Genomic DNA, 27,976 nt, shown 5'->3' with positions numbered 1-27,976 from the left:
CAGGGAAAGAGCAGCACCGACAGTGAGTCACTGGGGAAAAGAGAGATTCTTTCTCTGAGGAGCAGGGCGGTATTGGCTTCGACAGGCTCGCTGGAGGTGCTGTGGTTCCAGTTTGCGATGTGATGAGAACAGAGATTCGTCCAGCAGTTTCAGGACTAAAAAGTGACTTTTTAGCTGATGTGACAGAGGAAAGCCTAGAGGACCAGGTATTGAAGAGAAACAGGAACGTGTGTTTTTACCTCCTTCCAGCTGAAGTACAGCAGTAGAAACCTACTGTTCGCTTCTTTAGAATGATACAGAAACGCTGTTGGAAAACAAAGGTGATTATGAGAGAAGTAGTTGAATAAAAATCGGAATCAAGCCCTGCAGGACTAAAGGGATCCTGCCTGTTGTAACAGAGCTGACTGACAGGAGCTGGTATTTCATACCAGACTGAGAGGATTATACTGGGGAGAATAACAGACAGACAGGAGATCAAATATTGTAGGGTTACATGTTACAGGACTCCCGTCTCCTGTGGAGACACACCTGTGGGGTCGTGTCAGGGCAGAAGCCCCACATTGTAAACCAGTGTAAACTGGGACTGGGACCAACCCGGATCAAGGCCAGACCTGAGAGCTTCAGGACTCTCTCCCACTGGTGTCCTTTTCTCTCTCTCTGTCCTGTGTCCTAACAAACCCCACTAACACCCCGTGTGGGAAAGAGGACCCGCTCGTCCCTCCTGTCCTGTCTCGGTGTCGCCGTCACTGGGACTGGAGCAGCCGGAGAGGAGACGCACTTCCAGAACTTTCCTTCCCGCTCGGCTCTTCCCCTCCTGAGGAAAGAGCATCTTCCCACACAAACAGCCCGTTTCTCTCGGAGACGCCCGCAGCACAGGGGGCCTTTTCCCAGGACACCAGGACTCCCCTCGTCTGCGGAAACACCCGGGAAGAGCCTCCCAGCCCACAGGAGGGGAGTCCCAGTCCTTCCCGGGATTTCCAGGACAGGAGCGGCTCCTCAGCTGGGAATAAAACCGCCCCGAGAGGAGCTCGAGCGCTCGGGCTCGGAGCGTCGCTTAGCAACCGGCGCCGCAGCGGCACCCGGAGGACGAGCCGGAAGCGGGTTTTGGCGCCAGTTCTGCTCTTTGATGATCGGCTCAGGAGAATAAAGTCGATATAAAAACATAAAAGTCCATTTCTCTCCCTCCTCTGTGGAAGCCGTGTCCGCCAGGGAGTGGAAAGAAAAAAAAACGCGCCGCGGTTTCTCGCCGTTTCGGCTTTAGATCTCGAAATTATGACTTTTCTGACTCGAAATTGCGAGATATAAAGTCCCAATGACCAGAAATAAAGTCGTGATTCTGAGATTGTAAGTCGCCGTTGCGAGAGATAAAGTCCCAATGACCAGAAATAAAGTCGTGATTCTGAGATTTTAAGTCGCAGTTGCGAGATATAAAGTCCCAGTTGCCGGACGAGCCGGTTCTGCTCTTTGATTATCAGGAGAATAAAGTACACATATACACATATACACATACTGTAACGCCCGGTTGTGAGGAGGAAGCGCCCCTATAAGTGTACTGTATAGCTTGTTGTTAAGTCGTTAAGTAATTACCACCCTAAAGATGTGTGCGTGTTCCGTCATGTGTGTGTATACTCTGTGGTTGATAAAGAATAAAGCCTGGTTCGTTTATTGCGTCTCCACTGGTCCTTTGTCCTGAGAAGAACCTGTAAATGCTACAATATATTCTGTTACATACAAATATACAATGTCAGAATTATATCCAAAAGCATTCATGACATTTATATATATACACAAAGAATAGCAAAATACAAACATGATCAAAATAGAACATTATTTAAAGTTAGTTTTCTTCACATGGGGCACTAAGGGCAGGTTTTCAGTGAGTCGGATCTCTTACGAGGAAGAGATCAGTGTTTCAGTGGAGAGTCCTCACTCTGTGTCCAGGAAGTATCCGGTCTTCCTCTCCTGCTGGGAAAGACTGTGTGGATCAGTGACTGACCTGCGGCAGTGTCTCTGTATCTCTCTGTCACTCGGATAACACTGCCTGAGCTCCTCCTCTCCCTCTCCTGCTCCTGTCTCAGTGTCTTCAGCTCTCTCTCAGCTCCTCGATCTCCTGTCTGTTTCTCTCTCCTGTCTGTGGGCTGTGTGTGTCTGAGGGTTGTGTCTGTGGCCTGTGTGTGTCTGCTCATTGTGTCAGTGGGCTGTGTGTGTTCTCTATGTGTCTGAGGGTTGTGTATTCTTGAGTGCCTTCAGGTTGTGTGTGAGACTACGTTGTGACTACTGTGTGTGCTCTTGTGTGTCTGCGGGCTGTGTGTGCTCTTGTGTGTCTGCGGGCTGTATGTGCTCTTGTCTCAGTCATCTTCTGTGACCTTCTTCTCGATGTGCTGCTTGTGGTCCTCAATCACTCTCCTGTATCTCCTGTGTGTCTCTGATGCCACACAGTGAGTCTGTCTATCACTGTGTTTTGTCTCTCTACTGTCTCTCTGTATCTCTCTACTGTCTCTCTCAGCTCCTCGATCTCCCTCCTGCAGCTCCTGTGCTCCTGTCCTGCTGGAGTGAACTGTGTTGTCGACACACTGACCTGCTGGAGAGTCTCTCTGTGTCTCTCTGCCTCCTCTCTGGCCTTTTCCTCATAGTGCTGCCTGAGCTCCTCCATCTCCCTTCTGTGTGTCTCCTCTCTCTCTCTCCTCTCCCTCTCCTGCTCCTCTCTCACCTCCTCCATCTCTCTCTGCAGCCTCTCTCTCTCCCCTCTTTCTCTCCTCAGCTCCTTCTCCAGCTCTCTCCTCCTCCCCTCATCCCTCTCCTCCCTCAGCCTCTCCTCCAGCTCTGCTATCTTCTCCTCCAGCGCTCTGATCTTCTCCTCTCGTGTCTGGATCTCCTCCTCCATCCTGCGGAGGTGGTTCTGCAGCTCCTTCTGGTGCTTCTCCCTCAGTCTCTCCTCCTCCCTCTGTTTGCTCTCCTCTCTGTCCCTCAGGATCTGCAGTTGCCTCTGTCTGACCTGGGACGCGGCCTCCTGGTACGTCTCAGTGCTGTAGTAGCTGCCCTTGTTTCCTGCTACCAGCTCCTCTATCTTCTCCAGCAGCTCTGTGACCTGAGTGCTGCCCCTGTCCTTGTTGTTGAGGGCGTGATACCTGTTCCCACACTTCTCCAGCAGCCACTGGAGCTCCCTGCTGCCTGTGTGCACAGACTCCTCCAGCGTCCTGCTGGCCAGCTCATCAGCGTGGGTGAGCAGGACCATGGTGTGTCCTAGGGCCCTCTCCCCGAATATCTCCAGGACTGTCTCCAGTGTCCTCCTCTCCTCCCCTGAGGATCGGCCCAGCGGGGTCACCAGGAGGAAGGCGTGGGGTCCCGGGGCAGACAGGTTAACACAGAGCCCCACATCCCGTCTCCTGTCCCCCTCAGACAGTCCGGCGTAGAGCCAGTCTGGAGTGTCCACCACAGTCACCCGTCTCCCGGACACTTGTCCTGTCCTCTTCCGGCTCTCCTGAGTGACCGCGGAGCTGCTGGCTTCAGAGGGAAACTCCTCTGAGCCCAGGATGGCGTTTCCTGCTGCGCTCTTCCCAGCACCAGTCCTGCCCAGCAGCACCAGTCTCAGCTCAGAGGGGCGGGGCTGGAGTCTGGGTTCGACTTCACTCACTGCAACAGGAGGAGAGACAGGAGCATCAGGGAGGTGACACATGAGAGGAGACCAACCTCTCCACAGATAAGAAGGGTTCAGTTTGCTCAAGAGACAAAACTTAAAAGTCATTATGAAGGAATCTTACAGAATGAACATCTGGGAATTAACCTTGAGTATCAACTAACTACAGTTTTACCTGATGTTCATGATTTTCACTTGTGTCAGACCTATTTTTCAAAGTGACTCAAGTTTCATCTGAAAAGTCTGTGTTTATATACTGGCCTCAAGCAACAACAGTCATGCTGCAGTACTGTACTGTTACAGGGGCAGAGTGTAGATGGACATTAATTGAAGAAGGAGAGATAATCTCTTCACCCCAGTGAAGAACAGCACTCTAGGAGAGTGTGCAGTCCAGTGCAATCATCCTGCTGGCATTTCACTCTGTTCAGTAATTCTCCATCTCACCCTGTTTGACACAGATTCTACAACAGGCTGCTGCTGTTCAGTCACAGACTCGCTGATCTGCAGACAAGCTGTGACGAGTCCTTCAGACTGATGTACAGAAACAGCTCTTGTCTGGGGTTCTAATGATCTGCTGATGGGCTCTTTCACCCACTCCTGTCCTGCTGGACTTCAGAGCTGCCTTTGACACTAACAGATCAACTGAGGAGGCCATCACCACTCCTCTACACACTGCCCTCTCACACCTGGACGAGAGAGAAACGTATGTGAGAATGTTGTTGTTGATTACAGCTCAGCATTCAACACCATCGTACCCTCAAGGCTCGTCACCAAGCTCAGGGTCCTCCAGAGGGTGGTGACACTGGCTCAGAACACTACCGGCTGCGCTACTGAACACAGAGGATATCCACTCTGTAAGATGCCTCAAGAAGGCCAGGTCCATCCTCAGGGACCCCAGTCACCCTAAACACAACTTGCTCTCTCTACTACCATCTGGAAAACGGTACTGAAGTATCAGACCAAGACCACCAGGTGTCAGAACAGCTTCTTCCCCCAGGCAGTAAGACTGCTGAACAGCCAACCACAGCAGACACCTGCAGTTACCTCCTTGAACTGACAGGGGGCACTGGCACTCTTAGGACACCTACGAAGAGCACTAAATACCTCCTTCCCTGTACCCTACCACTGTCAGGACACCTAAATACCTAAATACCTCCTACCTTGAACCCTACTACTGTCAGGACACCTAAATACCTCCTACTCTGTACCCTACTACTGTCAGGACACCTAATTACCTCCTCCCCTGTAGCCTACTACTGTCAGGAGACCTCAATACCTCCTACCCTGTACCCTACTACTGTCAGGACACCTAAATACCTCCTACCCTGTACCCTACTACTGTCAGGACACCTAAATACCTCCTACCCTGTACCCTACTACTGTCAGGACACCTAAATACCTCCTACCCTGTAGCCTACTACTGTCAGGAGACCTCAATACCTCCTATCCTGTACCCTACTACTGTCAGGACAGCTAAATACCTCCTATCCTTGTGTTACTTCCACACAATCTGTGAATTGCAATTGTGTAATCTGTTGTATCCCAATGTTAACCCCTATAAATTCCTGTCCTCCAACTCTTCCATCCCTCTTAACGAGCCTTTAACGAGCTCGCAGATTTCAATGCTGACAACACCGCTGTGTGCTGTACTGTTCGTGCATCGATCAATAAACCTTGATTGATTGAGTGTTGGTCCGACAGTCTTGAGGAACAGATTACAGAGACTGAGCTGCTGTGTGATGGATTAAATCTAATCTCCCTGAGAGAAAACAGTTCAATTACAGCACAGAGGATTTAAACAGACACAGATCTGTGTGCCACTGTGTTAGTAACGCAGTACAGAGCGGAGCACAGTATGATTTTAATTCCTAACAGGACACAAGATGGTTGAATCTCTCAGTCTGATGAGCAGTAAAATCAGTGACTCAGTAATACAGCATCAATCACACTCACTGTCGGGAGGGATGAAGTCTTTACTGTTCCTCCTCTTGATAGACAGTCTGGGCTCCTCTGTCTCTTTCTCCAGCTCCTCTTCCTCCAGTGTCTTTCTCATCTTCTCCTTCAGCTCCTCTTCTCTCTTGCTCCACTCCTCCTCCAACCTCTGTCTGAGCTCCTCTTCTCTCTCTCTCTCCCTTCTTTCATACTTCTGTCTCAGCTCCTCTGTCTCTCTCTGTCTCTCCTCCAACCTCAGTCTCAGCTCCTCTGTCTCTCTCTGTCTCTGCTCCTCCCTCTGTCTGATATATTTCTCCAGTTCAGTGTTTATTTCTTTGATGTCAGTAGTGAAGTACAGCCCATAGTTTCCTGCCACCATGTCCTCTATCTTCTCAAGCAGCTCGGTGACCTGAGTGCGGTCTGCCCTGTTCTTGTTGTTGAGAACATGATACCTGTTCCCACACTTCTCCACCAGACACTGGAGCTCCTTCCCTCTTCTCTCAATGGTTGTGTCTCTCAGTCTGTCCCCCCAGGTGAACAGCACTATTGTGTGTCTCCACACTCTCTCACTGAGAAGCTCCAGATGTTCCTTCACTGATCTCCAGTCTGTGATTGAGTCCACATTAATCTCAAGTGTGGGGTCCTGGGGGACACAGAGACACAATCTTCACAACCTCCTGTCTGATCTGCTGTGGATCATTCCTTATCAGCCACACATCCCAGCCTGGAGTGTCGACCACAGTGATCTGCCTCCCAGCTACTTCTCCCTGTCTCTTCACACATTCCACAGTTACTCCCTTAGTGTCAAACTCCTCTGAGCCCAGGATGGTGTTTCCTGCTGCGCTCTTCCCAGCACCAGTCCTGCCCAGCAGTACCAGTCTCAGCTCAGAGGGGCGGGGCTGGAGTCTGGGTTCGACTTCACTCACTGCAACAGGAGGAGAGACAGGAGCATCAGAGAGGTGACACATGAGAGGAGACGAGCCTCTCCAATGATAAGAAGGGTTCAGTTTGCTCAAGAGTCAAAACTTAAGTCATTATAAAAGAAACCTATAGTCCTGGGCATCATGATAACTACATAGTTTTACCTGATGTTCATGATTTTCACTTGTGTCAGATATTGTTTCCCAAAGTGACTCAAGTTTAATATGAAGAATCTGTGTTTATATACTGGCCTCAAGCAACAACAGTCATGCTGCATTACTGTACTGTTACAGGTGCAGAGTGTAGAAGGACATTAATTGAAGAAGGAGAGATAATCTCTTCACCCCAGTGAAGAACAGCACTCTAGGAGAGTGTGCAGTCCAGTGCAATCATCCTGCTGGTATTTCACTCTGTTCAGTAATTCTCCATCTCAGCCTGTATTTCACTCTGAAACTGACCCCACCCAGAGTCCAGAGTCAGAGTCCACTGTGTCTTTATCAGAGGATGACAAGAGAGAAACCGGCTTAATGCTTCTCAGCACCTGTCAGTGGAATAAACTCCACCTCATGTTCCTGGTACCACATCCCCACTGCTGGGCTGAGCTGCAGTGATTCAGTGTCTGTCGGTCAGGAACTGTCCCTTCAACCCTGAGACCTGCAGTCTTGACCACTTTGTTAACAAAGCAGAATTCAGACTCCAGGCTGTTCAGTAATTCTCCATCTTACCCTGTTTGACACAGATTCTACAACAGGCTGCTGCTGTTCAGTCACAGACTCGCTGATCTGCAGACAAGCTGTGACGAGTCCTTCAGACTGATGTACAGAAACAGCTCTTGTCTGGGGTTCTAATGATCTGCTGATGGGCTCTTTCACCCACTCCTGTCCTGCAGGACTTCAGAGCTGCCTTTGACACTAACAGATCAACTGAGAAGCCCATCCCTGAGAGACGCTGTGGTGCCTCATGGGCATCAGCCTGTCCCTCCCCTGTCAGAGAGAAAGATCACAGATTATTTACATGATAAAGTTCTCATCACAGATATCTTCACTCTTCATCCCATTTCAAATTTACGATAAAAACTTCTCTATATCTTTTCTATTGTCCCTGCCCTGTGAGAGAGGAAAATCACAGATTGAGGTTAATTTTCTGTGTATTCTCTGTGGTATACAAAAATGTTCTGTTAATGTTAGGTAATCAGACTGTATTCTTACAACATTCTTATTCTGTATTCTTACAATTTATATAAAATATATATATTTTATTTTTAACTGTTCTCTCAATAGTACATGTTTATTTTTCATCAGGATTTTTTTTCTTAGAATAATTTAACTTCACTGAAAGGTCAGATATCTCTCATCTGATAAACAACACAGACATTTTTTCCATCACCTTCCTTGCTCATCTTTACCAAGGGCGCCAATACTTCTGGAGGGCCCTGTAGAGTCCCACTAACACTCTGAGTGTCCAGTGGCAGTTCAGACACATATGGGACTCCTGTGTTCAGAATGAACCTTTATACCTCCTTATTTTAAAAATACATGTAAAAACTGTAAAATCATTCAGTCCATCCTGATTCTTCAGTAGTGAGTCTAAAATGTCACATTTCATAAAGACATGTTTGGGACTCAGCCACCTGGCTGGGAAATCTGTGTGTTGTATAGTTTCAAACCGCTTAGAAACGATCTACTGTGATCCACACTGAAGAGAACTAGCATGGTGTTAGTTTAAAAACAGTGAAACTGACAGGCTGGAGGAACTGAGTCTCTTTAGTCTGAAGGCAGTGTCCCACACTGACAGGGTGAAGATAGTGAACCATATATATATACAAAATATTCAACATCCTTAGTGACAGTCAGTCATCATTAAAGACCAGTTAGATATTGACACCTCAGAGCTCCTCGGAATTACCACTGAAACTCAAAGCAACACTAAGACTTAAAATCAGGAGTTGGAGGCTCTACTGTACACAGAGAGGGGTGGGAGAGGGGAACAAGCTGATACCCTGGCTTCTCTCCAGACACAGCTGGGTGAGCTCCTCCAGTCAGGACAGGAAGCTCTACTGTACACAGAGAGGGGCGGGAGGGGGGAACAAGCTGCCCAGTCAGCACTGGAGAAACAGCTGCACGAGACCCTGGAATCACTACTAATTACGGGCCAAATAAATTCCTCTGTTGTTCATCTGTACTGATTCCTCTCTGGTATTATCAGCTGTACAATAAACACGGCCCCTGAGCAACAAACAGGAAACGATCATATCTGAGCATCATGAATACTAATAGTGTGAATCCAATACCACCAGCCAACAGTCAGGTTTTACATCAATCATTTTACATTAAATAAACACCTTATTAAAATATTTAGTGAATCCCAAACAGCTTGAGTTGACAGTACCGATCTCTGATCCCCAACAAAAGAAAGTGAAAGTAAAACAGTTTCTGTCTCTCTCCTAGTTCAGACCCTGTGTGTCTGACAGACAGAACAAACTCCCAGCAGACAGGAAGACACTTCTCCAGCTGCTGCTGTGCTCTGTGACAGAGAAGAGACCCTCAATGACTCCCTTACCGACACTCTGAGAGGCAGAACAAGAGAAAACTCACCAGGGCTGAGCGCTGCCATCTCTCTCTCTCTCCTTTTCTTCCTGCTGATGTGAGGTGGCGGGTTTCCTGTCCTCGCTGTGACGCTGATCTGGCGCCACCTAGTGGATTCATAAAGTTAATCACCAACTGAACAGGTTCATCAGTAAGAGCAAAAAAAACACCAGAATACCCAGATCAACTCTTACCAGCATCCTTGGACACTGGTGTCCACACCCCTACTCTCACACACACTGTCCTGATCTGTACTGACCAGCAGTCGGGACACTGGGGTCCACACCCCTACTTTCACATACAGTGTCCCGGATCTGTACTGACCAGCAGTCGGGACACTGGGGTCACACCCCTACTCTCTCACACAGTGTCCTGATCTGTACTGACCAGCAGTCGGGACACTGGGGTCCACACCCGTCTGGATCGATGAAGTCAATGAGGTGCCGCAGTACTGCGCTGTCCCTACCAGGGGGAGACAAGGCACCAGAAGTCAGAGGCCAGAGCTGAACTGCTTCAGGAGAGAGACAGATCGGGGAAACAGCAGGCCAGAGAGAGCAGGAGAGCAGACAGGAGTCAGACAGTAGATAACGGACCTGAGCAGCTCATCGGCTTGTTCGCCCCTCCCCCAGCTCTGTCTGGAGAGAAGCCAGGGTATCGGCTTGTTCCCCCTTCCCACCCCTCTCTGTGTACAGTAGAGCCCCCTGTCCTGACTGGAGGAGCTCACCCAGCTGTGTCTGGAGAGAAGCCAGGGTATCGGCTTGTTCCCCTCTCCCACCCCTCTCTGTGTACAGTAGAGCCCCTGTCCTGACTGGAGGAGCTCACTCAGCTGTGTCTGGAGAGAAGCCAGGGTATCGGCTTGTTCCCCCCTCCCACCCCTCTCTGTGTACAGACCCCCTCTTAACCGCAGGTGCCTGAGCGCTGATTGACCTCCTGCAGCGTCAATCCCTCCCCAGAACAAACACAAACCACACCGCTGCTTCTCCGTTTTTATTCATCTGCTCAAAGAACATACAGAGACCGGGGGCTCCCTTCCTCACGAGGAACCCCAGGCCACGGCCAGGCGGAGAAAGGAGAGCGATCCGGTGGGGTCTGGGGATTTCGGACCAAGGGGCGGTCAGTCTTAGTCCTCTGGGCGTTACTGTGGCGAAATACTCCCTCCTGTCCTGCTTTTAAGGTCGAATTTCCTTTTTTATTTCAATACATTCGCTTTTTTTTAAGCATTTTTTGGGGGGGCATCTCTACTGTTGAAATAAAGACTTAGGAAACACAAACAAAGACCTCAGTCAGTTTCAGAGGAGAAACCGCCCCTCTCCCCCTCCCCTCACTCACGATGAACGCAAGAAGGTTAAAAATGAAGACGACCCGCGACCTCACAGGCGTGTCCGTGGGAGTCTGCTTGAGCGACGCAGAAACACGTCCACACCTGGGGCTCGCCTGCCATTCCCACACAAGAAAGCAACAGGAATTGGAAGTCCAGGGCTCCGTCTCTCGCCGGGGAGCGTGGGTGGTGGTGTTTTTGTGGGGGTGGGAGAAGGGAGTGAAACCCCCCCACCTCGCGATCATTTCACTCGCTGTCATCGACCGATCGATAATACAACGACAAATCATGGAGAACCATTCCAGTTCCTCACAGTGAAGGAAGAGTAGCACCACCTCCGCTCTCACTGAAATACTCTCCATCAATAAGACGCACGAGTCTCTCTGTCAATAAGATAGATAAATAAATAAGCCACGAAGGAAATCAATCAATAAACAAACAGAGCGATAAGGCGCCATGGACTCGGACTCCCCTCTCCGGGCGGCAGCGGTCCGGGTCCGAGCTCGGGTTTGGGTCCGGCTGGCCGGTATGGGTATCGGTATCGGGCCGGACTCGAGGGCCTCTCCCGTCACAGTCGGACTCCACCCAGAAGGGGGGCGGGGGGGGTTACAGGTCACAGGTCACAGGTCAGAGCTGCTGCTGAGGTACTGAGAGACGCCGACCAGGAAGGAAGTTCCAGATGGAAGTTTTCTGTCCATCATGTAAGGAAAGACACTCATTTCTGTCACCATGTCCTCTATCTTCTCCAGCAGCTCTGTGACCTGAGTGCGGTCGCCCCTGTTCTTGTTGTTGAGAACATGATACCTGTTCCCACACTTCTCCACCAGCCACTGGAGCTCCTTCCCTCCTCTCTCAACGTGCTGCTCAATGGTTGTGTCTGTCAGCTCATCCCCCCAGACTCCTGAGACTCCTGAGGTCTTCTCTTAGTCTCAAACTCCTCTCTGCCCAGGATGGTGTTTCCTGCTGAGCTCTTCTCAGACCATCTCTGGCCCAGCAGCACGATCCTGATCTCTGAGAGACCCTGTGGTGCCTCATGGGAATCAGCCCATCTCCTCTCTGTCAGAGAGAAAGATCACAGATTATTTACATTATAAAGTTCTCATCACAGATATCTTCACTCTTCATCCCATTTAAAATTCACGATAAAAACTTTTCTATATCTTTCCTATTGTCCCTGCCCCGTGAGAGAGGAAAAATCACAGATTATTGAGATTTCTGTGTATTCTCTGTGGTATACAAAAATGTTCTGTTAATGTTAATCAGACTGTATTCTTACAACATTCTTATTCTGTATTCTTACAATTTAAATTAAATATTTTTTTATTTTTAACTGTTCTCTCAATAGTACATGTTTATTTTTCATAAGGATTGTTTTTCTGAGAATAATTTAACCTCACTGAATGGTTAGATTTCTCTCATCTGATAAACAACACAGACATTTTTCCAATGTCTTCCGTGTTCATCTTTACCAAGGGTGCCAATACTTCTGGAGGGCCCTGTAGAGTCCCACTAACACTCTGAGTGTCCAGTGGCAGTTCAGACACATATGGGACTCCTGTGTTCAGTATGAACCTTTATACCACCTTATTTTAAAAATACATGTAAAAAACTGTAAAATCATTCAGTCCATCCTGATTCTTCAGTAGTGAGTCTAAAATGTCACATTTCATAAAGACATGTTTGGGAACTTTCTGTGTTATATAGTTTCAAACCGCTTAGAAACTATCTACTGTGATCCACACTGAAGAGAACTAGCATGATGTTAGTTTAAAAACATTGAAACTGACAAGCTGGAGGAACTGAGTCTCTTCAGTCTGAAAGGAGTGTCCCACACTGACAGGGTGAAGATGGTGAACCATATATATATACAAAATATTCAACATCCTCAGTGACAGTCAGTCATCATTAAAGACCAGTTAGATATTGACACCTCAGAGTTCTTCAGAATTAACACTGAAACTCAAAGCAACACTAAGACTTAAAATCAGGAGTGGGAGGCTCTACTGTACACAGAGAGGGGTGGGAGAGGGGAACAAGCTGATATCCTGGCTTCTCTCCAGAAACAGCTGGTGAGCTCCTCCAGTCAGGACAGGAGGCTCTACTGTACACAGAGGGGGGCTGGAGGGGGGAACAAGCTGCCCAGTCAGGACAGTACAAAACAGCTGCACGAGAACCTGGAATCACTACTAATTACGGGCCAAATAAATTCCTCTGTTGTTCATCTGTACTGATTCCTCTCTGGTATTATCAGCTGTACAATAAACACGGCCCCTGAGCAACAAACAGGAAACGATCATATCTGAGCATCATGAATACTAATAGTGTGAATCCAATACCACCAGCCAACAGTCAGGTTTTACATCAATCATTTTACATTAAATAAACACCTTATCAAAATATTTAGTGAATCCCAAACAGCTTGAGTTTACACTACCGATCTCTGATCGCTGACAGCAGAAACTCAAAGTACATCAGCTCCTGTCTCTCTCCTAGTTCAGAAGACCCTGTGTGTCTGACACACAGAACACACTCTCATCAGACAGGAAACTTCTCCAGCTGCTGCTGTGCTCTGTGACAGAGAAGAGATCCTCAGTGACTCCCTTACCGACACTCTGACAGGCAGAACAAGAGAAAACTCACCAGGGCTGAGCGCTGAGCTCCTACACGCTGCCATCTGTCTCTCTCAGTCTCTTCCTGCTGATGTGAGGTGTCGGGCTTCCTGTCCTCGGTGTGACGCTGCTCTGGCGCCACCTAGTGGATTCATAAAGTTAATCACCAACTGAGCAGGTTCATCAGTAAGAGCAAAATAAAACACCAGAATACCCAGATCAACTCTTACCAGCATCCTTGGACACTGGGGTCCACACCCCTACTCTCACACACAGTGTCCTGATCTGTACTGACCAGCAGTCGGGACACTGGGGTCCACACCCCTACTCTCACACACAGTGTCCTGATCTGTACTGACCAGAGGTCGGGACACTGGGGTCCACACCCCTACTCTCACACACAGTGTCCTGATCTGTACTGACCAGCAGTCGGGACACTGGGGTCCACACCCCTACTCTCACACACAGTGTCCTGATCTGTACTGACCAGAGGTCGGGACACTGGGGTCCACACCCCTACTCTCACACACAGTGTCCTGATCTGTACTGACCAGCAGTCGGGACACTGGGGTCCACACCCCTACTCTCACACACAGTGTCCTGATCTGTACTGAACAGCAGTCGGGACACTGGGGTCCACACCCCTACTCTCACACACAGTGTCCTGATCTGTACTGACCAGCAGTCGGGACACTGGGGTCCACACCCCTACTCTCACACACAGTGTCCTGATCTGTACTGACCAGCAGTCGGGACACTGGGGTCACACCCCTACTCTCACACACAGTGTCCTGATCTGTACTGACCAGCAGTCGGGACACTGGGGTCACACCCCTACTCTCACACACAGTGTTGTTGTACTGAGCAGGACTTTTTTTATATTTATACATACTGTGTGTGTCATTGACGACACCTCTACTCTTACAGTGTCCTGTCTGTGTCTCTGGTTTGTAATCTCTCTTATGTTCAGACAGAGGAGGGAGAGAAATTGACTTTTATGTTTTTATATCGACTTTATTCTCCTGAGCCGATCATCAAAGAGCAGAACTGGCGCCGGTTGCTAAGCGACGCTCCGAGAGAGAGAGAAAAGGACACCAGTGGGAGAGAGTCCTGAAGCTCTCAGGTCTGGTCTGGTCTTGATCCGGGTTGGTCCCAGTTCCAGTTTACACTGGTTTACAATGTGGGACTCCTGCCCTGACACGACCCCACAGGTGTGTGTGTCCACAGGAGACGGGAGTCCTGAAACGTGTAACCCTACAATATTTGATCTCCTGACTTTCTGTTATTCTCCCTAGTATAATCCTCTCGGTCTGGTATGAAATACCAGCTCCTGTCAGTCAGCTCTGTTACAACAGACAGGATCCCTTTAGTCCTGCAGGGCTTGATTCCGATTTTTATTCAACTACTTCTCTCATAATCACCTTTGTTTTCCAACAGCGTGTCTGTATCATTCTAAAGAAGCGAACAGTAGGTTTCTACTGCTGTACTTCAGCTGGAAGGAGGTAAAAACACACGTTCCTGTTTCTCTTCAATACCTGGTCCTCTAGGCTGGTCCTCTGTCACATCAGCTAAAAAGTCACTTTTTAGGTTGAGTCCTGAAACTGCTGGACGAATCTCTGTTCTCATCACATCGCAAACTGGAACCACAGCACCTCCAGCAAGCATGTTGAAGCCAATACCGCCCTGCTCCTCAGAGAAAGAGTCTCTCTTTTCCCCAGAGACTCACTGTCGGTGCTGCTCTTTCCCTGAATCTGTCCTCACTCGTCCCCTGAGCCGGGCGGCGAGGACAAGCGAGTGAAACTGTGTCAAAGAAGCGAGTGTGGAGTCTGCGTGTTCCTGCTGGGGGTCTCTGGTGTCTGTGTGTGTGGAGTCTGTGTGTTCCTGCTGGGGGTCGCTGGTGTCTGTGTGTGTGGAGTCTGCGTGTTCCTGCTGGGGGTCGCTGGTGTCTGTGTGTGTGGAGTCTGCGTGTTTCTGCTGTAGGTCGCTGGTGTCTGTGTGTTCCTTCTGGGGGTCTCTGGCGCTGGTGTCTGTGTGTGTGGAGTCTGCGTGTTCCTGCTGGGGGTCGCTGGCGCTGGTGTCTGTGTGTGTGGAGTCTGCGTGTTCCTGCTGGGGGTCGCTGGTGCTGGTATCTGTGTGTGTGGAGTCTGCGTGGTCCTGCTGGGGGTCGCTGGTGTCTGTGTGTGTGGAGTCTGCGTGTTCCTGCTGGGGGGTCGCTGGTGTCTGTGTGTGTGGAGTCTGCGTGTTCCTGCTGTAGGTCGCTGGTGTCTGCGTGTTCCTGCTGGGGGTCACTGGTGCTGGTATCTGTGTGTGTGGAGTCTGTGTGTTCCTGCTGGGGGTCACTGGTGCTGGTATCTGTGTGTGTGGAGTCTGCGTGTTCCTGCTGGGGGTCTCTGGTGTCTGTGTGCGTGGAGTCTGCGTGTTCCTGCTGTAGGTCGCTGGTGTCTGTGTGTTCCTGCTGGGGGTCTCTGGCGCTGGTGTCTGTGTGTGTGGAGTCTGCGTGTTCCTGCTGTGGGTTGCTGGCGCTGGTGTCTGTGTGTGTGGAGTCTGCGTGTTCCTGCTGGGGGTTGCTGGCGCTGGTGTCTGTGTGAAATGACTGCTATCCTTCCTGATGGTTCGAGTTCAACAGCGCAGCCTGACGGTCCTGCTGTCTCGACCCGGTCCACTCTGTTGGTACCGAACCAGGGAGCCACGAGCTGGATCGGCGAGATTTTAACCGGGTCTGAACCGGGTCACTGTTCCTGAAAGCGCACACAGTAGGTGGCCAGAGACGGGGGGGTCAGGTGTCATTTTTCTGAGGGGGGATATGGGGTGCCGCCACCTGCACCCCTTCACCCCGCTGCTGGGCCACACTGGGAATGACACCCACAGGGTTCAACTCGCTCGTTAATTAATCGCTCGTTAATTGATCCCGGCTTCATCAGCAGTTTCTTGAGAGGAGCCAGGGTATCGGCTTGTTCCCCCCTCCCACCCCTCTCTGTGTACAGTAGAGCCTCCTGGGCAGCTTGTGAACCCTGGGTCAGTCACTCAGAGGGCTGATAACAGCCCTGCCCGAGGAGGAGGGCTCTTGTGAGCGTCACTCGAGTGTCCCTTATGTCCATTGGAGGAGAGGGTTGAGGCGGGACGTCACTCCACCGTGGTGGAAGCCCATTGGCTGAGAGGGGACAGGGGGGCGGTCCCTGCGAGAACTCGGGGCAGGTGCGCGTCTCGTTTGAAGTTTGAATTCCTAACGGTCGCGCTTCCCGCCTTTCCCGCCGTGAGGGCTCCTGCCCCGCCGCGGTTTCCCGAGTTTGACCTTATTTTATCATTAATAATTGGTTTTAGTCAGCTTTTTATTAGAATACACAAGCTTGCTTCTTTCCCGCCCTCATGGACGCCGTGTCTCTGCGTCGCCGAGCTGAAGCCACAGGTCAACCGCGGTTTGAACACGTTTCAATCACTCAATTCGTGTGTTTTAAATATAATGTCGTCTAGAGCAGCAGTTTGTTCTTCACGGACGTAGATATCGGAGTCAAAGGAGTGGAATAGTGTGCGTTTGCGTCAGTTTCATCAATATCATATGATATCAGTGTTGTAACGCTAATATAATATAATACTGTGTCAGTATAATCGGTCTGACAGAGTTTTCGCCAGTCTGGGGCTCTTCAGCACGTTTATACACCTGTTAAACTTGACTGAGTCCAAAGTCAACGCGTTTCTGGACGTTTCTGCGCACCGAGAGGACGTTTGCTGTTCGTGTTGGAGACGGAAGATGTTTCACGGGCTGTGGCGGTGAGTGGCGACTTGTCCCTCCGTTTCTTCATTGAAATCGTTCAGTCCTCAGGCTGATGAGAAAACAGTCATAGGAGTGAGAAAATGTCTGTGGTGAAATTGTGTAAAAGTGTGTCTGTATCATTGAGCTCGACGAGTTTGAGGTAAAATTGTGTCAAAAGTGTCTGTTTATCATTGAGCTCGACGGGTTTGAGGTAAAATTGCGTCAAAAGTGTCGGTTTATCATTGAGCTCGACGGGTTTGAGGTAAAATTGCGTCAAAAGTGTCGGTTTATCATTGAGCTCGACGGGTTTGAGGTAAAATTGGGTCAAAAGTGTCGGTTTATCATTGAGCTCGACGGGTTTGAGGTAAAATTGTCTGGCACGGCCAGATTGTGAAAAATAACTATTTCACGAAACAAGCGTTTCATTTTAATCAAGATGGGGCAAGGGGGTCTTCTCAATGATAAAAAGACACTTTTACACTTTTACACAATTTTACCTCATTGATAAACAGACACTCTTATATCACCACTTACCTTGGTGGTGGTGGAGGGGAGTCCTCATTCTGTAAAGCGCGTAGAGTGGAGTGTCCAGAAAAGCACTATATGAGTGTAAGCAATTATTAATATTAATAATTGTCTGTTTGATGCGGCGGGGGGGCCGGGCACGGCGAGGTGTGTGTGGGGGTGTGTGGTGTGGCGCGGTGAGGGTGTGTGTGTGAGAATGGGGGAGTGAGGGTGTGTGTGGGTGGGGCTGTGGCTGAGTGTGTGGGGGTGTGTGTATGTGGGGGTGGGGGTGTTTGTTTGGGTGGGTGGGGCTGTGGGTGTGTGTGAGGATGGGGGAGTGGGGGTGTGTGTGAGGATGGGGCTGTGGTCCGGCCAAAAACTCAAACTCAGATACAGTCTCCAGACACTCACAGTATGTAGATGTTTTCTGATATGTTTGTTGTGAGTGTCTGGAGATTGTCTGATTTTTAGTTTTTTCACGTTAATTTTCTAAGGGAGGGTCACAGAGAAGACCCCCTTGCCCCATCTTGATTAAAATGAAACGCTTGTTTCGTGAAATAGTTATTTTTCACAATCTGGCCGTGCCAGACAGAATCCATGTTCACCGCAGCCAAACGGCCGTGTAATTGTAACGAGTCGCTTGGACTTGCTGACCGTTACTGTAACCAGCTTCTGACGTGGGCGAGAGAATAAAGCCTCGTCTGTTTCTGAAGCCCTTCCTGTGTCCTTTCATTTCACATCTATTCATCTGGGTTACTGGAGGCTGCGCTGTCCTGCTCCCTCTGGTGATCGACGGGTTTTTCACTCGGAGCCGTGTTGAGCGGTATTTCTCGGGTTAAGAAAGTTAGGTGTTGGGATGAACTCTTAGTCATCAATAATATTCAGTTTAGCACGGTCATCAATTCTGTTCTACTCTGAGGATGTAGGAGAGGAAAGACGCCTGTGGTCTTGTCACTGAGAGACTCCAGTGTGCTCAAGAGCTGTTCAGCACAGCTAGAGCCCCACAATTCACACTCGACCGTCCCAGATCCCAGATCCCAGATCCCAGATCCCAGATCCCAGATCCCAGATCCCAGATCAGTCCCCGGGTGTGAGGTCCTGCTGTGTGATCTGAGCTTCTCTCTGTCACTGTATTAATGTCCAGTGGTATTAATCAGTGAGCTCTTTCTCTCTTTTAAACCTGCGGTTTCTCATCGCTGCGTAATGACGCACTGACTGGACCCACAGGGTCACAGCGAGAGAAATACAGCCTGTAGATCACCAGAGGAAGAGCAGAGCAGCACAGTCTCCATCACCTGATTGCTGATTATGCATTATGTCACGTTTTCATCCAGGTGAGGCTCAGCTATACTCACAACACTGCTGACAGCAGGAAGATTCAAGTGTTCTTGACTCGGCAGCTCATTAAAACCAGCAGCCATGGTGTTCAGACCGATTTTTCTTACACACAGAAGACTGACACAGCTTCGTGTTTTGAATCTGTTTTTCTAAGAGGACATGTGAGTGGGGGAGGCGGACTCGCCCTTAGTCTACTCTGAAAATACCTGTGAAACCGGAGAGAGAGAGATGCGATAACAACCTTTGTACCTGAATCTGCGCCCTACAGGACCGCACACAGCACGAACATGTGGTGATGTTCAGAAATATAAAAAATGTCAAGATAATGCCAATAATATTTGTTCAAAGGAAACTGATGGCGCCAGCTGGGTTTGAACACTCGACCTCAGTTCAGTGATCATGCCACCGAGGCAGTGGAGTGACCAGCACTGAAACAGCACAGTGCGTGAATATAGTTAGACCGTCCTTCATTCCTGTAGATACGCGCTTCCATCTTATACTCCCTATTAACCCAGTTCTAAAAGTGTGCTTGTTTATAATAATAATAATAATAAACTTTATTTTATATAGCGCCTTTAAAGGTGGCTTCTCAAAGCGCTTTACAGGATGACAATAACAATAAATAAGAAGACTACAACAATAAATAAGAAAATTTCACAAGACAGGACACAATTATAATTACAACAATACAACAATAACAATAGAGGAGACCGTGGAAGATGGTATTAAGAAGAGCAGAGGGGTGAAGAATGGAACCAGTTAAGTAAAGGCTTTACTGAAGAAGAAAGTTTTGAGTCTGGATTTGAAGGAGTTTAGAGAAGGTGACTCTCTAATATCCTTGGGTAAAGAGTTCCAGAGCTTGGGGGCATAGCAGGAGAAGGCCCTGTCGCCCATACAATGTAGACGGGCTTGGGGGACAGTAAGGAGGGCAGAATTTGAAGAGCGGAGGTTGCGAGGTGGGGAGTAGGGCGATAAAAGTTCAGACAGGTATTGAGGTGCCAAGCCATGTAAAGCCTTGTAGGTGAGCATGAGGATTTTAAAGTCTACGCGGAATTTGACCGGAAGCCAGTGCAAGGACTCCAGGATAGGAGTAATGTGAACACTTGTACTAGACCTGGTCAGGATTCTGGCTGCTGAATTTTGGACATACTGCAGCTTGTTCAGAGTAGATTTAGATACCCCAGGGAGCAGAGCATTGCAGTAGTCAATTCGAGAGAATACAAATATGTTGATCAGCTTTTCAGCCACAGTTAATGATAGCATAGGGCGTAGTCTTGCGATATTTCTAAGGTGAAAAAAAGATGTTTTGACAGTATGCTGTACATGTGGGTCGAATGTTAAGCCAGAATCGAATATAACCCCAAGGTTTTTCAATTTTGATTGAAGCTCAAGTACAGAGCCATCTACAGACAGGGTTACAGGACTGGCTTTACGAAGTTGATGGGGGGTACCAATAAGCATGACTTCAGTCTTGTCACAGTTAAGATGAAGGAAGTTTTGAGTCATCCAAATTTTTATGTCAGAGATGCAATTAGATAGGATAGAGACAGCCACGTCAGTGTCGGGTTTGGTATGGATGTATATTTGAGTATCGTCAGCGTAAAAATGAAAGCTGAGGCCATGTGATCTTAAAAGCTGACCAAGTGGGAACATGTAAATGCTGAAGAGCAAGGGGCCCAGTATTGAGCCCTGGGGGACACCAGACTTGACAAGACCGATTTCAGACCTGTACCCATTGAGAGAGACAAAGTGACAGCGATCAGTGAGGTAAGACTTAAACCATTTGAGGGCAGTGTCAGAGACTCCAAACACAGTCTCGAGACGAGAAAGCAAGATGTTATGGTCAACAGTGTCAAAGGCAGCACTGAGATCAAGAAGGATGAGTATGGAAAGAGAACCAGAATCAGAAGCTATTAGGAGATCGTTGGTGACTTTGACTAGGGCGGTTTCTGTGCTGTGAAGTTGACGGAAGCCAGATTGGAGGGGTTCGAAAAGGTTGTTTGTCATGAGGTGGTTATGTAACTGAAGTGTGACAGCACGTTCTAGAATTTTAGAGAGAAAGGGTAAGTTGGAGATGGGGCGAAAGTTGTTAAGATTGTCGAGAGCCATGTTAGGCTTCTTTGGCACTGGGGTAATAGCAGCAGTTTTGAGGACCGTTGGTACAATGCCGGTTCTCAAGGATTCATGTATTATATTGAGGACAATGGGACAGAGAGAAGAGAAACAGGACTGGAATAAAGTGGTGGGAATGGGATCTAAAATAGATGTGGTGGGTTTCATGCGCGTAACTAGTTTGTTTAGGGATGCTGAGTCAAGAAGAGAGAAGCTGGAGAGACGGGAACCAGAGAAGTTGGATGAGGAGGGAGGAGGTGTGGAAATTATATCCGTAGTGGAGAGAATGTGATGCCGGATGTTGTCAATCTTAGAACTAAAGAAATCTAAGAATGTGTTGCAAAGTTGTGATGAGGCAGGTAATGTGGTAGGGCAGTTTGGCTTGAGCAGTCTGTTGATGGTGGAGAAAAGATGTCTGGGATTGTTTTGGTGATTTTCAATGATGTGAGAGAAGTAGGTGGATCTAGCAGACTCTATAGTAACCTTATAATCAGATAAGAAATCTCTCCAGGCCTGATAATGTACATTTAGGCCGGAAAGACGCCACCTACGCTCAAGTTTGCGAGAGGCTGCCTTCATGGAACGCAGATGGTCATTGTACCAGGGGGCAGGGCGAGAGAAGGAGATGGTTCGAGTTTTTAAAGGAGCAAAGGTGTCGAGGGTAGATAAAAGAGCATTGTCAAGTAACTGTATTTTGTCCTCTAGAGGGTCAGAGGAAGAGAAACAGGATAAGGAGGACAGAACAGAATTTGCAAACCTTGGGTGATCAATTGATCGCCAGTTGCGGAAATTTACAGAGCGTGAGGGGGAGGAGGTGTTAGAAACAGGTAATTCCAGATTGAAAAGAATGGCTAAGTGGTCAGAGAGGCCTAGATCAAGGGGGGAGCAGTGGGAGACAAAGGAGTCATTTGCAATAATTAGATCTAAGGTGTGTCCTTTGTTATGTGTAGGGGTACAAACAAACTGAGCAAGGTCAAAGCATCCCAAAAGAGAAAGGAAGTCTTTAGCCAGACTGGAAGAGGTTGAATCAATGTGTATATTAAAGTCCCCTAGAATAAGGATCCTTTTAAATTTAAGGGATAAGAATGAGAGAAAATCACCAAACTCACCTAAGAAGACTCCACTGGGTTTGGGTGGTCTGTAAACTGTGGCAATAATAGTAGATTGGGGGATAGAAACATTTAAAACAAGACACTCAAAAGAAGAGGGAGGAGGTATAGCTATAGGACTTAGACTGTAAAAAAGGTTGTAAATAACAATGATGCCCCCGCCTCTGCCTGAAAGACGCGGAAGGTCAAAGAAACCATATCCAGGAGGAACTAGTTGGTTGAACAGGAGTCCATCGTTTTGTTTGTGCCATGTTTCGGTTAAGCACAGAAGGTCCAGTTGTTTTTCTTTGATAATGTCACATAAAAGAAGAGCCTTGCTGTTAACGGAGCGGGTGTTGAGTAGCGCTGATCTGGCCAGTCTCGGGGATTCAGGGAGAAGCGGAGTGCGCTCCAGGTGCGGTAGTGAGAGGAAATTTTTTAGATCGGCGCCGGTACGTGATGGACTTACAGACGTGCGGCGAAAGGCAGGGATAGAGACTCCGCAGGCAGACGAACGAAAAGAACGGCGTCCTGTGCTGCGATGGATGTAGCGAGTCGGTCGTAAAATCCCAGTAAAACGGCAGTAATCGAATGTGTCTTTGACCAGGAAGTAGCTTTGTTTTAGTTGAAGAAGTTGCAGTGCAGTGTACCTCACAGACATGATCGATGAAGCGAGACGGGAAGGAAATCCAGAGAAGGCGGTAGCAAGAGGTGAAGGTCTTCGGTTGAGTAAGTTCACAATGCAGTGGAAGTCGCATTTGTGAATTTGTAACGTGTGAAGCGGATGAAAATAGATAAATTAGAAATCAGTGTAATCGAGAAGAAAAAGGGAAAAAAAAACATAAATAAGTAGATAGAAATGAAAAACTGGTGAGAGGAGCGGCAGCCAAATGCGCCAGCGTTCCCTCTCGACCGGAACAAGTTTACTCTGGTATCGAGCATCTTTGCAGACAAGCTTGAAACTGTCACTTCTCTCACAGAGCGCTGTCTACTGTATAAACGTCCGGTATCGTCGTCAGAGGGAGCAAGGAGCACGTGAAAACATTTCCCAAATAACCACATGTAAGACTTTGATGCTTAAAATGTTCAGGGAGAAATGGAAGACTGGTGTGTATTGTTTCTTTAAAATATCGAGACATAGTATGTTTATGTTTCTAAATTAATATCGTTTATGACCTTCAGATGCGTTATGCTCCTCTTCCTTTAAAGCTCAACTACTAAAATTTCCCTTTAGTGGTAAAATTCCATATAAATATTCAATACTAAGCGGATTTAAATGTGCACAGTAAAGAGATCAAATGATGAAATCTTTCCACGACCGACCAACGCACCACGAGCGCACCTGTCGGTCATTTTGGCCGGCCAATCACTTACCGCGGTATGACGTAATGATTTGCGTGGCTGAATCTGTATATGGCGCCTTTCTGGACACTCCACTCAACGCGCTTTACAGGATACGAGGACTCCCCTCCACCAACACCGAGGTAATTGGTGATGTAAGTGTGATGGGTTTGAGGTGAAATTGTGTAAAAGTCTGTTTATCATGGAGCTCGGGGTGTTAAACTTTATTTTATAATCCCTTTAAAGGTGGCTTCTCAAAGCGCTTTACAGGATGACAATAATAAATAAGAAGAATACACAAGATACAACACAATTACGGTGCACAGAGGAGACTTCGGAAGGTGGTACTAAGAAGAGCAGAGGGGTGAAGAATGGAACCAGTTCAGTAAAGGCTTTTCTGAAGAAGAGGGTTTGGAGTCTGGATCTGAAGGAGTTTAGAGAAGGTGACTCTCTGATATCCTTGGGGAGAGAGTTCCAGAGCTTGGGGGCAGAACAGGAGAAGGTCCTGTCACCCCAAGAGTGTAGAGGGGCTTGAGGGACAGTAAGGAGGGCAGAATTAGCGGAGCGAAGGTTGTGAGGTGGAGAGTAGGGCGATAATAGCTCAGACAGGTACTGAGGTGCCAAGACATGCAGAGCCTTACAGGTGAGCATGAGGATTTTAAAGTCCACACAGAATTTAACTGGATGCCAGTGCAGGGACTCCAGGATAGGAGTGATGTGGTCACTTGCACCAGACCTGGTCAGGATTCTGGCTGCTGAGGTTTGGACAGACTGCAGTTTGTTCAGAGTAGATTTTGATACCCCTGCAGGTAGAGCATTACAGTAGTGAATTTGAGAGAATACAGATGTGTTGATCAGCTTTTCAGCCACAGTTAGTGATAGCATAGGGGGTAGTCTAGCGATATTTCTAAGATGAAAAAAACATTAGAATAGAGACAGCCACATCAGTGTCGGGTTTGGTATGGATGTATAGTTGAGTATCATCAGCGTAAAAATGAAAGCCGAGGCCATGTGATCTTAAAAGCTGACCAAGTAGGAACATGTAAATGCTGAAGAGCAAGGGGCCCCGTATTGAGCCCTGAGGAACACCAGACTTGACAAGACCAATTTCAGACCTGTACCCATTGAGAGAGACAAAGTGACAGCGATCGGTGAGGTAAGATTTGAACCATTTGAGGGCAGTGACAGAAACTCCAAACACAGTCTCAGGACGAGAAAGTAAGATGTCATGGTCAACAGTGTCAGAAGCAGCACTGAGATCAAGAAGGATGAGTATAGAGAGAGAACCAGAATCAGAAGCTATTAGATGATCGATGGTGATGTAACTGGAGTGTGACAGCACGTTCTAGACTTTTAGGAAGAAAGGGTCAGTTGGAGATGGGGTGAAAATTAAGATCGTCGAGAGCCATGTTAGGCTTTTTTGGCAAGGGGGTAATGGCAGCAGTTTTGAGGACCGTTGGTATAACACCAGTGCTCATGGATTCATGTATAATATTGAGGACCATGGGACAGAGAGAAGAGAAACAGGACTGGAATGAAGTGGTGGGAATGGGATCTAAAATAGATGTGGTGGGTTTCATGTGCGTACAGATGCAGCCATTCAAAGTAAGCGGTACAGACACGTACCGCAGGTAAGATGACACGCGATACCGCGGTGCGTGATTGGTTGACCGACGGGCACTCGTGGTCCGTTGGACTGTCGTAGAAAGACTTACTGTAAACGTCTTTACTGTGCCCGTTGTAGATATTGAATTTTACCACTGAAGGGAAATCTTAGTAGCTGAGCATAAAAAGAATAGGAGCATACTGTAACGCGTGTGAAGGCCATAAACGATATTAATTTTGGAACGTAAACATACAGTATATAGCTGGTCTTGGTACTTTAAAGAAAAAAATACACACCAGTATTCCATTTCTCCCTAAACATTGTAAGCTTCGAAGTCTTTAACTAACGTGATACCGGGGTCAACAAGCATACTTTTAGAATTTGATTAAAAGGGAATATAATATGGAATCGCGTATCTCAAGAATTTAATAACGGTATGATTATATCCGTGTACTGCGGCAGGGCTATGTAGGGCTGTTTCGCCTGCCTGCTCATGCGAGCTCTCTTGTAGCCTACTGGTCTAGGTGCGTGACTACCAGCTGGCAGGCTGTGTGTTCGAATCCAGCTGGTGCTGTACTTTCCATTTTTATTTATTTATTTTTTAATCGCGTAACATAAACATATTACCGTATGCAAACTGTACTGTATACAGTATGTATATGTATATTTAATGTCTTAACTGTGCCCGTTTAATTGAATTGAAAAAAAATATTTAACACGAACATTAAGCTGCTTACATCTTCCGCCTGAGAACAGTCACCCGTTGCTACCCAACGCAGAATGGTGATTGGCTGACACCATCTGACACCCCTCTGATTGGAGAAAAAAGACGTGCTGGTGTGCTATACCAGGAAGAGGATTTCTTTCTATTCAAAACGTGTATTTTAAAAGTTTAAGAAGTAAAAACCTTACAGCGTACACAGATTTCTAAACTGATCAGGATCGTTATCTTTGTCTCATGCATAATAATGTTCACCGCTCTGTCCAGCAAATTAATAATAAACTTTATTTTATATAGCTTTTTAAACGAATAAGTAATTAGATTGCTCATAAACCTAATCACTTGCTTTTTCTTTTTATTTAGGCTCAGATTTCAACTATAGATCGTATTATTAATAACCATAATAACAACCAACCAACAAAAACAACCATATAAACATAATACCAACCAAAAACATAGATAACAACCACAATACAAAATCAAATAATCAAACCATTTTACACTCGCAAAGTCCTCCAATTATCATAATCCCGCCCCTTATGCAAAACCAAACCTTCCTCCCATCCCAGTTTATCCTGTTTATCATAAACAAAATCCACCTCAATTTTCAACATAAAGCATTACACAAAATCAATACCTCAACACTCCATACTCAACAACGATAATTCACAAACAGCCAGAACATGTAACTACACATTCCCAAACATACCTACTTTCCATAGCCCCGCCCCTTATGCAAAACCAACATCCCTCCCCTGTTCTCTCTCTCCCCTGGCGGTTGTAATTGTTTTTATTTTCAAATAAATTTTAGCAAAGTCATGTATTTTAAAAATCTTAAGATTTTTCTATTTATGTCTTTATTTAGTGGTTTCATTAGTGACAAAGGCTAAACTTTCTTGGAAAAATGTCTTTTATGTAAACCATGTTTGCTATTAATTCATTCAGGGCTAAAATATGTTCATTGTCTTCTAATGAAAGAAGGGTTCCTTTCGCCGTAGTCGGGAGCCTAGCCTTTAACTAGTAAGTACTGTATTTACTGGGTTTTTGAGGGGGGGGGGGGTGTCTTTCGCTGGAAATCTCACCTCCTACTTTGAAAATACCCGTGAAACCGGTTCAATTCGTCACAGCCAGCACTCCTGCAGAGAGTTGGGTTGTACTTGCAGTGTATACAGTACACGCGTTATGCTCTTCGTTAATGTCTGTGAAGTTTTATTTAATCTCTGAGCCATACTGATTCTTCTGGAAGCACACCAGTATTCCACTTTCTCCCTAAACATTTTTAGGATCAGAGTCTTACATGTGGTTATTTCGAAAACGTTTGTACGTGCTCCTTCTTACCATGTTACTGTTTACCGTTACTGACCATATTAAGTTTAAGTGCCTGTGGGCACTTTTCCTGTCCGTGGGGGGTGGACCGTCTTTCATTAGAAGGTTAGTCTGTTCTACTCTGAGAATGTAGAGGGGGTGGGAAGTGCCCGCGGTCATTTAATTAGTATTAAAATCTTAGTTATCTTTCTAGTTCACAGGTTTGCATGCATAATTTAATTTTGAAAGCCACTGAGACATCAGGTACTACTGTGGTATTTATGAAAAAGAAACAAAACAAAAAACATACTAACAACTGTGCCATCCTACTCCTTAGTTAATACATTTTATTATTCATAAACAGTTAACATTGTTAGCAAAATATTTTGAATTATATTTAACCCTATTTTTTATTTAGTTTTGTATTTAACTTATTATATGATAGTCAGACTTAATGTATATTAATGTATATTTGAACAATGAAAATATATTTTTACAAGATTTTACATTAAGCACTTAAAATTAATATGGTTAATAATAGTAAACTGTAACATGCTGTAACAAGATCGGTTAAACTTCGAAGAAAATCCTTTCAGAGAAAATGTTTCAGGTGTGAAGAACAAACCTGTTCCCACACACCCTGCCCCCACTACCATTAGAATATACACAAACATTTTAGCGTTTCATTCTGAGCAGAAGACCCTCACACCTGAAGAGTGCTGGCTGTGACGAATTAAACCGGTTTTACAGGTTTCAATCACAGATTGGGACTCAGTAAAGTAACACACAGCGCCACTGGATTTGATAATACTGTACCTAACCAAAATCCGCAATATGGAAACAGAACCTGTGTAATTGTTGATAGATGATGTACTCGTAACATTTTTTCAAGACGAACTACAACATTTAAAAAATGACTTGTATGTACTTGATATCTCTAATCAATCCACGGGTTCCAGCACAAAACGAAACTAAAACGCATACCGTTTAGCGCTTCTTATTAGTTGCTCAAAAGTAATTTGACCGTATGAAATGCATAATATAAACCTAGAAACATATACGTGAGCAGTACTTAAGCACTGTAGTATCGGTGTTAAGACATACCTCTCAAATACTGTAAATCAAGTTAAAAATATCTCAAGACCGATTCTGGTCGTAATGAAACCATGTTTCGTGTATGTTTTCTTTTTCATCTTGAAATAACTCAT

At 46.9% G+C, this 27,976-nt stretch overlaps 2 protein-coding genes and 1 pseudogene across 2 annotated transcripts in view; 1 reads left to right on the top strand and 2 right to left on the bottom strand.

Annotated features, from left to right (window-relative positions):
- The window catches only part of LOC148671925 (GTPase IMAP family member 7-like), a 396,318-nt gene that overhangs the window by 202,136 nt on the left and 166,206 nt on the right, over positions 1-27,976 (top strand). The gene's annotated exons all lie outside the window — the stretch shown is intronic.
- LOC148671938 (GTPase IMAP family member 4-like) lies at positions 1,751-3,811 on the bottom strand. Its single transcript, XM_088632783.1, has 2 exons — positions 2,367-3,811; positions 1,751-2,274 (listed from the first exon to the last, which is right to left on the bottom strand). Exon 1 carries the CDS (start codon positions 3,743-3,745, stop codon positions 2,399-2,401), a length of 1,347 nt encoding a protein of 448 aa, XP_088488909.1. The 5' UTR covers positions 3,746-3,811; the 3' UTR covers positions 1,751-2,274; positions 2,367-2,398.
- On the bottom strand, positions 4,912-6,537 carry LOC148671937 (GTPase IMAP family member 9-like; annotated as a pseudogene).

The sequence above is a fragment of the Lepisosteus platostomus genome, chromosome 5 (assembly GCF_059453375.1).
Source record: "Lepisosteus platostomus isolate fLepPlt1 chromosome 5, fLepPlt1.hap1, whole genome shotgun sequence".
NCBI lineage: Eukaryota > Metazoa > Chordata > Actinopteri > Semionotiformes > Lepisosteidae > Lepisosteus > Lepisosteus platostomus.
This window is presented reverse-complemented; position numbering and strand designations above follow the sequence as displayed.

What these genes read in the sequence shown, in the direction of transcription:
- LOC148671938 (XM_088632783.1), bottom strand. Translation starts at nt 3,745, where the DNA reads ATGACTTTTAAGTTTTGTCTCTTGAGCAAACTGAACCCTTCTTATCTG.